Raw genomic sequence first — 14,045 nt, 5'->3', positions numbered from 1 at the left:
AGACTTTCATCGACAGTGAAGGTTGTTTAACGATGGAAACTACTCCCATGGTCTACAACATCATCAAATATGTATTTTGTGTTTTAATGTTTTGATTGACGGACCCCGAGTGGCAGGAAATACATACTGTCTGCATAAGTCTTGCAACAGCCTTTCAGATTTGAGTTTAAGCTTCTGAAATCAAATGGTACCCAATCCTTTTCCGAAACCCATCACAAGAAAAGATGTTGGGCGATACATTTGGATTATGGACTATTTTCTACAGTGGGTTGGAGTTGGTGTTGAAGCTGGGCTGTTTGTTCCACGGCTGTTTCACTTCTCAGCATTTGATTCGATTGATTACATGCAACGTCTTTGAAACCTGTAGCCATCAGATCCGAGCCTGCATTTAAAATATACTCCTCTCTTTTTTCCCCCCAGTCAATCAGAGAAGTGACCGGCTACGTGTTGGTGGCTCTCAACCAGTTCGACTACCTGCCGCTGGAGAACCTGCGGATCATCCGTGGCACCAAACTGTACGAGCGTCGCTACTCCCTGGCAATCTTCCTCAACTACAGGCGGGAAGGGTACTACGGCCTGAGGCAGCTGGGGCTGCGCAACCTCACAGGTCAGAGTCATTGATTGACAGATGACAAATCTGAAGGTAGGGAAGGCGATGCTGGAGAAAGATAAGTGATTTTGAGTCTCATTCCCAGGTCATCCAATACTGCTGCTCTGGGTCGATATGGTAACCCAAAGCATCGGTATTTGACGACCCGGGATCTCTTACCAGAATCGCCTTCCCTACCTTTGACAACATGCTGCACACTCAACAACTACTTACTTTTTCTTTGGCTTCACTTCATCTCTTAGGAGGCGTATTAATTAAATCAAAGTAACAGGCAATTTTGATGCAACAGAGCACCAGCAAATAACATATATTTTATGATAATTATGATAAATCATTGGAGACAATTTGCAATATTAACTCCCTCAGGAGATGATTTATAGTGTCTGAATTGGGAGCACATTTTTCAGCACACTACAAAACACATCGCCAATTCTTCCACCATAAATGCTCGTGTTTGACTTGTTTTCACACCCACATATACAGCTTTAGTAGGGGCCTTTTAATTAAGTCACAAAATTAGAACTCAACTTTTGAAGCTACGTATCTGCTACCCCGGCAAATTAATCGCCTGTGTTGCTGTATAGAGGGATCAAATGTCTGTGAAAAGTCCTATTTCCCCGTTAATTACATTTTTGTTTACACACTCCAAAAAATAGGCTTCTTTCAAAGAGCAAGTTTTTGGAAGTGGTTGTGTTATGTTTTATGTAACAGCTGTTCGTTTCTTTGTCATCAAACAAGAGGGCATGAGCTAAAGCGGATTGCGTTTTAAAGGGTAGCTTTTGTCTGTGTTAACTGTATCTCAGTATCAGATCTTTGAGTCACGACCCGTGCATCAGTTAATCTTTGCCATTTTGGTGGTACCCAGTCGTGGAGTGACCTTCCAACTCCAGTCAGAATAATAGAAGCACTATCTTCTTTTACTGGCTTTTAAAGTATCTGCTTTAGTGTCTTCCTGCTGAATCATATCTTCTCTCACTTCTCTCTGAATAGCCAATTTCCTCATTAGCTGTATAAATCACACATGTAATTTTCACAGATTGAGCCGCCGCTGAAAGGTTCACCTCAGGAGTCAGGTGTTGCCTTTTTGTTTTTTTCTGTTTTTGGCATTACCATCGCTCCAGGAGAGAAACTCAAGCTGTCGTAGGAGAGGCACCGGCTGAGGGACAACTGTCACATACAATCTGAGCAAAAGCAGTGGAGCTCAGTCGTAGGGTCACTCTTTTTTTCTTTTACAGCCTTTTTTTCTGCTCTATTTGATGCCGTACCGTCGAGAGTGACGGGGAAGATGTTCAAACAGAGAGAAGCTGTGATACGGGATGAAGGTCAGGAGCGAAAAACCCAAGCGTTGGAAGAAAAGATGAGGTTGTCCAAGGCTGTGCGAGACAGTGTCAGCACTTGAGGGGATGTACTGAATGTTTGAACGTCGGGTATAGTGAAGTACAGTACATGTTAAACATGTTGAGTGAATAAAGTAAAAGGCATTGGACTTGAAAGAAGAAAGAGAAAATTTATTTTCTTTGCTTTTCTTGTAATACCCTTCCACCTTGCATACTGAGATACTTGTAGACGAGGCTGTGAAGCCTCTCCGAGTCTCGACAAGGCTTTTTTTTGTTGCTCATCTTGTTGGACTTTGGAGGATATTAGCTGGATTTCTTTATGGCAGAAAAACAGGAAAAGAGCTCTGTTCTTCCAGCACGAATGGAGCTAAATCTTCTGGAGAATCTCACAATGGCCAACGGGAAGAAAAATCACGTCCAACACGTATGTCCTCTCAAGTACAGCCAAAGAACAAAGACAAATTCGCGAGATGCTGCCAATCCCCCTGACGATTTGTTCATACCAAGGTGTCCGAAGTCATTTCCTTGTCCTGTTATGATTTAAAAATGTAAAAGCCGCTACATGTGGCACCTTTGAGGTTAGTTTTATGGCTGGATTTTGCACGGAAGATGCCAGAGCATCAAAAAAAGAAAGGGTATAAAACTGGACCCGATCCCACCACGGACCGACCACGTGGTGCGTGCCCTAAACTGCCAAGCCACCAGCACGCCTCTGCTGTATCACCCCCTTTGTTGTATTTTGCCCGAGGCTTCTTCTCTGGCATCGATCTGCCCAGCTTTACACCGCTCTCCTGTGGGCATTGCAATTTATCCTACATCCATCCTGCGTTCCTACTGCAGGCACTTCTGTGTCAAAGTGTTTCACAGAGGAGCCAAATTAATTTGAGTCTCAAACAGAAGTCACGCGTCCTCCAAGTCCTGTACCAACCTTTGTAACTTTTTGGGGGAGGAGGGGGGGGGGTGTAGATGGAGGACAAATACAGGAAGCTTTCAACAAGCACAATAAAATCTGCAGACGTCGATATATTGATGAGAAAACCCCATCAGTGTTGAGAAAAGCTTGACAGCAGAAATTCATCCTGGGCTCTTACGCCATCGACTTTGCCGTAGTGTTTTTGTGATTGATGGCGGGGGATCAAACACTGATCCATATTAAAGCACATGACAGATTTAGTGTAATAAGCAGCCTTTTTATGGAGTCTGAACACGGTGATAAAGGACTCCTGAGAGTTTTAAGGGCATGCTGACACCCTGAGCTGGTAAAGCAGTAGGGCGCCTTCCATTTTGACCATCCCTTTATAGAAAGGGAGGCCTGAATAGACCTTTTCTCCCTTTCTGACTCATGGATACGAACAGCAGGGTTGCTGAGGAGGCTGCGGTACTACTTAAAGTGAGGCATCATAAAAAATACAAACTGATTAAAGAAAAAGTTTGATGAGAGACAGGTGGGAAAGAGGGAGCGTGAGAATATGAACAGAAGGGTCCACAATGTTTTAAAAACATTCTTTGATCATGAAGCCTAATGTTACTTTACAATTCTGCGGCTGATCTTTAAAGGTCCAATTTGTACGAAAGTTGACTTTTGAGTCTCAACCCCGAAGCATCTATTTTTGATTGAGTTGGGAATGAGACTCAAAAATCGACTTTCCTACAAATTGGACCTTTAACAAGCACCTTTTGGTATCTCAGATGAGAACTGGATAAAGCTGCATGAACATAAGTCTCGACGTGCATCTCGAGTGACCACCTGTGATGGATCCCCCTCCTGTACATCCCTTATGTACATCTCTGGGACAAACGAACGTTATTTTTACACATAAAAGAGGAACTACTTAATGTCTTACAGTTGCCGAATTTACAAGAAAGCCCAAATGATTAAGAATTTGTCATAGATGGTGTTTCACTAAGTTTATAAAGTTCCTCCTAACTCGAATACTATTAAAATTGATGGATTTTCTTATGGAGTCTGGTAAATTTCTCTGTGGGTTACGTCTCTCGCACACATCCAGGGCCGTCTGTCCCTCTTGACTGTGTGGTTGCTGCTTAAATAGCACAACTATTAGATTTGAGTAACCCTAGCCATTCAAATGAATTCAACATTAATATTGCATAAGATTTACCGACGTCATCATATAGACTGTCCTCTCAGCACCCCCAGCTGTGACTGACTTCCTGGTCTGACTCATGAGAGATAACTCACGTTGCTCTTTCCTGTTTTCTCGCTGACGTCTCATGACTAACGAATGCTTTTTTTGTTGTTACCAGACGACAAATAACTTGGACTGAGAGGATCATAAAAAAGTCACAGTTATTGGCTCCGTTCTGTTTTATTTTTTTCCTTTAATTTCATGAGAAACAGCTCGGGTTTCCTCACCGGTACTCCGAGTTATTTTCTTTCCCCCCGAGGTGAAAATGTTGCATGATCAGTGTCCTTCATAACCTTCCGGGAATGAGGCAATGATTCAGCCAGTGGACCAATGTTTCTGTGCTGAACTCCGGCCACTACACGGTACGTTTTAAGAAAAAAAAAAAAATCAGGATGTTTTTCTTTACGTAGCCGAAAAAGACAGACTTGAAAATGCAAGCGAGGTATCTTCAAATCTTTCTGGGTGCAGAAAGGTATCCCTTGCATTATTTATGTCCACAATACATAATCTACATCTCCGAATTTCTCCTATTTTCTGAAACTTTTTCGGAGACTGTGTTGATCCTCTGAGGCAGAATTTACCTCGGCTTCACCGCTGCTGATTCAGGCTCTCCTCCACCGGCCCCCCGCCTGTCTGGCTGGCACTCTGAATGTCTCCTGTTTTAGCACATGCTCAGGATGGGTGCCTCACATCGCTAGCCCTTTAGCCCATACTGTCTGATCCCAGAGCGCCCCGATGCTGCAATTAAGCCAGATCCAACCATGCATATGGATCAGTGCTGTTCCTCCCGATTCCCTCCACTCCTCTGCCTGGGACCGGCTGAAATATACAGTGAACTCTCTCTTTTAACTCACAATTAGGCCTTATTATTTTCCTTTCCCGGTGATGAGAAAGCCGTATGCACATTTGCTCGAATTCATATGATGAAATGCACTTATTTGTGATTCATGTTGCAGCCTACCGCCATATCTGGAGGGGGGTGTACGTGCCGGCGTATTCAGCGTTTCTCGCCGCTCACAATACATTAAACAACAGCCTCGCTGCAACTTTACCCCTCTGTGGATTCACTCCACAGCGGGAGTTCACAGAAAGCGTGGAATTTAATTTGGCTGCGGAGTCCGTATGCATAAAGCTGTGCGGTCTTTACAGTAATCTGTGTTAAAGAAACTCCTCTGTTACCGACTTGTTCAGCTTCACCCTATGATGCCCCTGCAGCTCCCTGTAAGCCTTAATAACCTATAACAGGCACACACAGCGCATGCATCACACTGCGTGCATACACATAACATGCCTCGCTACACACTGCAGTGCTAATTACCCCACGCTGTGCGGCAGCGGTGATAATAACTACCATAAGACTCTCGCAGCTGATGAGGTGGCGTGTATGAAATGGTTCTCAGATCCAGATTCTTCTCTTCTTCGCTTACGTTTTGCATTGTTTGTGAGTTTCTTTTTTCAATATTTTTTTTTTTCCACCCTGTGAAATTGCCCATTTGGATGGGCGCCAAATGGCTCAGCGTGCCCCAAAGAGAGCTCCGACTCCAACTTCCCATCTGGCAGCCGTGCCCCCCCCACTCCCTCCATGCTCGTGTGCAGAATCCAAAGCACCAGCTCTGCCATCGCCTCTCTTTCGCTTGCCTTTCTCACCTGTTTCCCTTCCCTGCAGGCTCGCTGGAGCTGCAGCGACGCCGCCATGACTTCACTACCTGGCAACGACCCAAACGTCGCCCAATTCTGAGCTAATAATTCGCCAATTCTGTCCCGCTAATTGCAGGATTTTTGTGAGTATTTTGAATGCATTTAGGCCAAATTAGCAACAGCAGTTGCCGCTGAGATGAATTGATTAATAGACTTCGTCTTAATTAACCCCGTGTGCGTCTTTATTTTTAGAGCATGACTATTGATTTACCGGCTCACGAGCACTCTCAGCAGTTTCTCATTTTGGAAATAAATGGAGATCTTTCTTCCTGATTAAGGAGATATGCAAAGTGATGATGAGAGGGAAGGCACCACTTTTATTAAAGGTGTACAACGTAGTTTTCGGGAAGAGAGAGATTGTGATTGACAGATTTATTTTATGTCTAAACAAACTAAATAAACAAACTTTTCTTTTTGATGACTGAATACACAAGCTGACCTTAAAGGACAGTTCCATACTGTTTTACTTCGTTTATATGTGGCGGACCCTGCCACCTTTCTAGCTTCAAACAGTGTTCTGGGACCTTATTTTCCTCCGGGAACAGCTTGTTTATTCTCTTATGGAAAAAATAAATATTTCTGAGTTTTGTTACCAGTGTTGGGCAATTTACTTTCAAAATGCAATATATTACATATTACTAGTCCCTCATTTTAAAGTCTGTGTAGAGTAATAAATCACTTACTACACTAATAATTAGTATTTTTAATTGGGTTCTTCAAAAACAAATAAAACAAACGGTTCACACCGTTATTGAAAAATGATTAGTAACGCGTTATATTACTCTGTTACCACTAAAAGAAATGTATGTCTGTAACTTACCTCATTAATATTGTAATGAGTTTGAATGTCTTCAAAACTACATTTTCCCCTTTAAGTAGACTGATATTTCATTTCATGTGAATCAAAATCGTAAGATCGTAAGAAAGTCTCCTGAGAGTTACAAAACTTTTTTTTCTCCTAAGTGTGAATGGGATCTATACAGTAAATCCCCTCAGTGGGGAGTAAAAAGATCCAGCACATCAAAGATATCATACCCTCTGCTTATTTGAAAAGAGGGTTTACACCTAAAAGGAGCATCGTACAGCGCTCCAGCTGACTGATGTTGCCTTTTCATGCACCCATTGCTCACATCCTTCTTCAACTTATTCCCACCTCACGTTCAACTCAAATCAACAGCGATCGGGATGTGTTTGTATGTCAGGTTTACGAGGGGAAGAAAAGTAAAATGGGGCGGGGGGGAACCCTGGTAATTGTGTTTGAAATTTGCATAGTAAAAAATCCACTTCCAAAGCCTCTTTATTTAACATAAAGCTTGTGGTGTGATCTCCAAAAAGTGGTGTAATTACAGAAAGATCAAATAGAGCAAAAGCGGCTAATGCTAATACCCGCTCGCTCCGGACTGTTCTGAGGAAGAGGGAGAGTGGAGGGATGGGGCCCATTAATAATGAATTCAGTGTCATCATTAAGGCGCCAAATGATTAAAACATATCTCCCAGCTTCAAACGCTGCTTTGCTACCCCAGAAAATGCTGCAGTCGTGGATGTGCAGAAGCGAGCGAGCCCTTCAGTCTGCTTGTGAAATAAAGTTTTGCTTTTTTTGCTTTCATCTTTACCCCCTTCTTTTTTTTTTTTATTTTCTTTTTTTTTTTTTTGAGTGTTGAAACGCCACGGCACCAGCGTTCCCTTTTGAAAACAAAAAAACACTCCAGTGTTATGTAATGCGATGCAACCCGTCGATCTGCACAGACAGTTCTTAGATATGCCAAGCCAGGTTGGAAAAACATCTTTGTTGCACACTCCTGAGTCCTCTCCCTTGCGTTTGCACCTGGAGAATACAAAGCCCGGCCAAACTGAGCCCAATAACCTGCCGCCTGTTGTTGCTCGGCGTCTCTTCTGCAGGAACAGACAAGATAACACGGCATCTCATTAAATAAAAGGTGACTTTCATTGACATGCAGACTCACAATAGGACGCCATGTCGGACTCCGCGGTTTTTTTCCCCCCATCTTTTCATACTCTTGCACCTAGAAGTCATTGTAATGCCAGGCCTGTGCTCGGGTTTTATCCGTGTTGTGCAGTCAGACACGAGTGTTTTGTTTAAATCCATTGACAAGAAGACTCAGGCTTCAGGTTTGTCTCCATTAGTGGCTGTGGCATGTCTGGAAGGAGGGCGAAATGATCTCTAATGGAATGGTAATAGTCCCCCAGGGCAGTGTGTCTGCTGCCTGGTGCACCGTTCTTTGACTCGAGGGTTCACTTCCACCGGCTGACACACTGTGTTCTGCGGGTCAGTACCAGCTGACCCTCGCTAACTGAGCTGCCTGCACACCTGACAGAATAATAGCCCTTACGCCATAATACTGTGTAACATAGCAGGGGAAAAACGCCCCCTACGCCCAACTTCCCAGTCCTGTGTTAAATGTCAAATTGTGTCTTTGGGGAGTTAGCATGGGGTAGCCGGTTAAACCCAGGGGCTCATTACAGAGAAATGACCTGACTGCCTGCCCTAGTTTAAGTTTCAAAGATAGGAAGATTTGTATCTTCCTGTTGCAGAAGCAACTCCTTAACTCATGGCTGTGTCCTACTTGTGTGTCTTATCCATAAATCCGATTGTTAAATTGGCACTCGTCTGCTGCCTGTATCCGTGAAAACAGCTGTCTCACCTCACCTCAACCTGAGAAGCTAGGTTGCCATAGCTAATAGCAAAGGAAAGGGTGTTTTTTTTTTTAAAGCTAACAAGCTAAGATCAGTGTTAGCATCTCCGGAGGGCTAACATCAGTGTGAGCTTTGCCAGCAGGCTAAAATCAGTGTTAGGTACTCCAATAAGCTAACATCAGTGTTATCTTCTAGGTTAACATCAGTGTTAGGCTCTAGGTTAACATCAGTGTTAGCTTCTCCATAAGGCTAAGGTCAGTGTAAGCTTCTCAAACGGTTGGTGTTATCTTCAGTTTGAGAAGCTTTTTAAATTATAATCTTTCAGTGTTCATGTTTCTCTCCACCTCTCTACCTGTCATTTTTCGGGAGTTATTTTGAATTTCAGTTCAATGTCATCCTAACTTCCCGCCATCCCAGGATTCCTATCTTTGGTTGGTTGTGTAATAGTAGAAAATGAATGAAAGAAACATGAGATTTTTTCCTAAATGCAGTTGTGCAGCATGTTTTTGTAATGCTAAACATACATCAGTTTCATTGCAGCAGAAATTGGAGCTTGATAATAATAATAAAGACCTCCTGGGAGACTCAGGAGCTACAGGTGGATAGTTGGTGGAGGTGGAGCTGGCAGCATTGGCACCAAATACAAAGCAGGGCAGCACAATGCTCTTTGAAATAGCTTAAAACCCATGATTTCAACGTGTCATGCTCCAAACTTAATATAAGGGTGAGGGTGAAGGAAAGGAGGTTCGGATATGAACGTTACAGAAAGGGATTCAATTTTCTGACACAGCACTGAATCATTTGGTGGCACCAGCTGAAAGTATATGCTGCTCAGATATCTGGTGAATACTTTCATATATTCATGCATCTATCATAAATGAATGATTGGAAATTTTATGCAATATTGTAGACACAACAAAAACCTCACAGCTCAAGCTAACCGTTTCTGTTCAGAGTGAAAGTGGTGGGTGGTAAGGCTGAATGAGTCAGCAATTCCTCACCAACAGTCCCTGGAAATCCCACCTAATCAAACCAAATAGCCGTGACTTCATCAAACGTGCTCATTAGAGCCGAATTCACTTATCGGGAGATTACAATTACTTGTGACCAGACTCGTGATCCCCTCTTTGAATGATCCGAACCACAAGTTGTAAGCACCGTTTTGGCATTTTAGAGAGCAAAACCTCAATATTGTGTAGTTCGGGGAAAGAACAATGAGGCTCTGATGTGTTCAGGGACATTACTGAACATTGCTGCTGCTTCAAAAATGTAACATTTCCTCCTCGATATGCTTCATTTAATCTATATTCCACTAATAATCGGAGTGATAGCCCTATCAGGATAAAAAGGCCTCATTTAACCACCTCAGTCTGTAAGACCTACTCCACCTAACTACAGCGTGATTTAGATGTGTTGACCAGCGTGAGAGTGATTGTTCTTTTAAAAACAACAATGGTGGCTCCTCAAGAGGTTAGCGTAGCTGTGATAGCATCAGTTACATCACAAATGGAGAGTATATGTCATTTAAGGACACTGAAGGCTTGAGGATGATTTCCGAACTTGCTCCACTGGTTGTTGCGCTGATTGGTTGAAGTTAGCCCTTGATAGACAAATGGTCTGTCCAATGACCTGCCAAGTATATTATGAAAGTGCCTTCGCTTTTCCAAACAGTTTCGAGTAGGGCTTTCCCAGATGGTCCTGGGTAAGAAACCATCTGGCACCCCAGGTTAGCAATCATTTTTTTACCCAATAGATGTTCCTGCCTGAGAGACTCTCCACCAGAAGACTAGTTCGTCGAATAATACAAACAAAGCTCTACACTGGAGCTCTTGAGATGGCAGCTGTTTGAAAACATATCATCTTATATGCCCAGCCTAGAGCCCACAACAGCCAATGAGTGATCGTGGTTCAAATGGTTCAACGTAGGCAAATTTGACACACATTTCCAGGAATAAGAACAGCCTAGCTGTTAAATCGCTGATAAAAGTTGAAAGAGTCTCTAATCAGACTAATCTCATTCAGGTTGAAGAAATATTGTCCTTGTAACCTCAGCTATTGAAAGATTATATGCATCGCTACAGTTGAGGGAAATTAGCTGACCATATCTGGTTTTGAAACCTTTCTTTGAACCCATCTGATAACCCCAAAACTACAATGTCATCAAGCTAAAAACAAGGCAAGGCTGAGAATCTGACAATGTAATTATATTCAAAGCGCCTGCTTGTTTGTCTCACCACAAGGCACATGCTACCCTCCTGACATTGCAACATATTTTTATGCTTTGGGGTCTCCAGGGAGAAAAAAAAATGAATGACGTATGCTTTGTGCTGCAATGTCTCCCAGGCGTCTGTAAGCTGCTTGACTTTGGCGAGCTTTTAAATGACATTTTTGGGTCCATTATTTTTTTAAGTGCCCCGCCTCAGTCCGAGCCCCTCTTGAGATCTGTTGTGTAACTTCCACTCCAAACCCCGAATCCATTAGAGCGGCGAGCACAGCCAATCATTATCGCTGATGAATACGTGCATCCCCGGCAACTGTTGAGGAAGCCACAAGGTAGAAACGAGAGGTGTGCTGGACTGGCTCACAGAACCTCACACTAAATATACTGTAGAACCAGATGGAGGCAATTTACTGGTCATAGTTGATTTGCTCGTGTGTGTGTGTGTCCCAAATTACCCAAGTGGAGGGATGAGTGCTGCAGCGCTGTGCCAGGAAATGACAAATTGCCCATTTAGCCCATTGTAGGTGTCAATTTTAATGCAGCTCTGTTTTTGACACTTCTTAAGCATTTTGCTCCGTGAAAATATGTAATGAGTCCGATTTGAATTACAAAATGCGTGTCAGACTCGTGATGTGTGATCGTGTGTGTATGCATGTGCACTGCAGGTGTCCGAACACGCACATATTAAGGCTCTAAAGGAACCTTTTTCTCTTGGTTCTCCTGACTCAAGAGTGGACAGTTAATAATAGTCCAGATTTCAAGTTATGAGCGTAGCCGCTCAGCAGTTTTACTGTCTTGACGACTCCCCTATGGTCCATTTCTAGTGCCCCCTAAATTTTAGTTTGATGTTCTGAGCTCAGGCAATTGTACCAAAACACTATTTCCAGCAAAATAACAGAGCAGGGAGTGGACTGACTGTCGAGGTAACTCCGCTGTAAAACAACCTCTCACTGCTGTTGTAGAAAAACAACATGGGGCAGCAATTCTGGGGTTGTTTGTACTTTGAGACCGAACCTGGCAATTTATTTGATGAGTGAGTTGCATGACCTCTGGGTCGCTGAGACCTATTAAAAGCTCGGTATAAAACTTCAAAAACACATGACTGGTAAAAGTACTTTTTTGCAGATGTGTGGCTTTTTTGAGCTTTTGATTTTAATTGATTTTGCCCAGTTTCCTAACTTAAAGCAGCTACAAGGAACTTTTTTGTTGTCTTTATATTTTGATGGCCCCTGTGGACCTGTAAACTTTCATATGTTTGCATTGGTTGCACAGTAGTAGCACTACTGTTAAGCTGAAGCTAGGGTTATCAAGGTTCAAGGGGCATTTATTTGTCTTTCTGCAACACAGTGAAGCAGTGATAAGTCAGTTTTTGATGATTTCAGTCAGGATGCTATGCTAAATATTAAATATATTTTAAGGTGAAGTGCAGAGGATGATTTAAAGAGTCTCACCACCTGAGGAGTGAAGCTGCTCTGTAGTCTGGTGGTATAGCAGCGGATACTACTGTATCTTTTGGCAGACGGCAGCAGGGTGAACAGACTGTGGCGTGGTTGGGTGTTGTCTTTTAGTATCCTTTGGCCTTGCTGTGTTATAAATCAGTTGTTCTGTTGCTCTCTGCCAAAAGATACACAAGTATCTGCTGCCATACCACCAGACTACAGAGCGATTCATCCTCAGCCCTATGCCATTTAAACTGTTTTTCGTTTTTGGAAACCAACCTGGTGGCAGGCATGAAGAATAACTATCTAGAAAAGGCCAATCTTCTTGATGATAGTCTTGTTTACTTATGTAGGTCATATGGAGGCATCACTATTCAATTAAAAACCGTTTCATAACCAGTTAAATTTCCTCGTTGTACATTTAACAAAACTTACAAAATTCTGTGTTAATAGAAACTTCCCATCATGGTTGACCAGTGCCGTCCAGTACCGTTTGTTACCCAGATTAGTATTCAGTGGAGCTCCCCTCTCTTTGGCCGGCTCTTTTGTTTGCCCGTGCTGATTGGAGGGCCTCTGGTTAATTCAGATGCAGGGAAGCGGTGACAGAAGAGGGCTTATTAGGGCTGTGAGCCCATCCCGCCTTAAGTGCAGAGTCTCCAGTTCCATTTTCATTTGCCTCCATTATTGAATTTGCTGGCTTCTCATTCGCCCTGATTGCATTTTGTGTCACCTCTAAAAAAAAATTTTAAAAACTGGCCTCCCCCAGAGGTACCGTGACACTCAGAGGGGAGACTTACGTTATGATTGCGAAGTAATGAGACCGGCAAAAGTTAGCAGAATACTTTTTTTTTTTAATCCTTGTCTTTCAAATTTTAAAAAGACATCTTTTAGTAGCCCGAGCCAAACATCCATGGGAATTTTCCTTGTCATGATGTAAGGGAAAGAGTGAGGAAACTTACCAAAGGAGAGCAGGAGTGAAGTGTTTATGTCTGTGTTTGTGTTTATGAGACGGAGAGCAAGCGTGACAGACGGGTGGAGCAAGAGTGGGTGGAGGAAGAGAAGAAGAGTGATGGCAGGGATTCATTTAGCATCCGTCGGAGCTTTATAAGTATAAAAAAAAAAGAAAAAGAACAGTGTCATCTCCGCCTCCACCTTTTAGCTGCCTCCTCCAGCACCTACACAGCCACCATAATCTTCTAATGTGAAGCGTTTTTCATAAGGATTCATCGCAAAACAATATCATTCGAGACTGCGAAATTTAATCAGGGGCTTTAAAACACAATTATGGTTATCGGGGAGGACGCGGCAGCAGCGCTCCGGATCGTGGGAGAGGAGGCGGGAGGGGAGGGAGATGGAGGGGACCTCCCCCGCACTGTCTGCGCCCTAGCACTCCTCTCCCATTTGTCACCGAGTACAATATCTCTTTGGCTGGCAGAGCTAATAATGGAGAAGTGGGGGGGAAACGGGACTCTGGAGACCCACCTCCGCCTTGCCGTGAAGATCAGATAAGTTCTCCTCAAGTCAGAGGCCCCCCCGAGCCACCGTGGATCCGCTCGTAAGGATCGGATCATTTATAAAACACAGCACACGCCTTTGACAGCTTTTTAGGTGTGTGAATAATGCAGGTCTTTATAAAAAGTGCAACCGCGAGGAGCGAGATGTTTCCCCCCAGCCACTTTGCACTTTGAAAAGTTCTTTTTGGCCAGTCGTGCCACCGAAACCCCTTTTCGCTGATGCTTCCTTTCGTGCCTCGAGGCAAACTAGTTGCCATTTTCTGTCTCTATTATCTCAGCGATCTGCAGCCATTTATCTACCAGCGGCTTGTTTGCAGTCTGGAGACTTAACAGTTATTCATGGGATTTGAGAAGTCGTTTTCACTTAAGCAGCTACTTTCTCAACAGCCTCTGTGTTTCTTTTTTTCCTTTTTTTACTCCCCCC

General features: G+C 43.3%; 1 protein-coding gene across 6 annotated transcripts in view; it reads left to right on the top strand.

Moving 5' to 3' along the window:
* LOC311253432 (receptor tyrosine-protein kinase erbB-4-like) overlaps window positions 1-14,045 on the top strand; it is a 305,493-nt gene that overhangs the window by 177,805 nt on the left and 113,643 nt on the right. For all 6 annotated transcript variants that reach the window (XR_014621681.1, XM_084347398.1, XM_084347397.1 and 3 more), the window contains exon 3: window positions 421-607. Coding sequence is in view for 5 of the 6 variants with exons in the window: in XM_084347398.1 (XP_084203524.1) it covers window positions 421-607 (187 nt within the window). In the remaining variant the exon portion in view is untranslated. The remainder of the gene's footprint in view (window positions 1-420; window positions 608-14,045) is intronic.

This window comes from Pagrus pagrus, assembly GCF_965226575.1.
Source record: "Pagrus pagrus genome assembly, chromosome: 24".
Classification (NCBI taxonomy): domain Eukaryota; kingdom Metazoa; phylum Chordata; class Actinopteri; order Spariformes; family Sparidae; genus Pagrus; species Pagrus pagrus.
The sequence above is the reverse complement of the archived record's forward strand: the minus strand, read 5'-3'. Positions and strand labels throughout refer to the sequence as shown.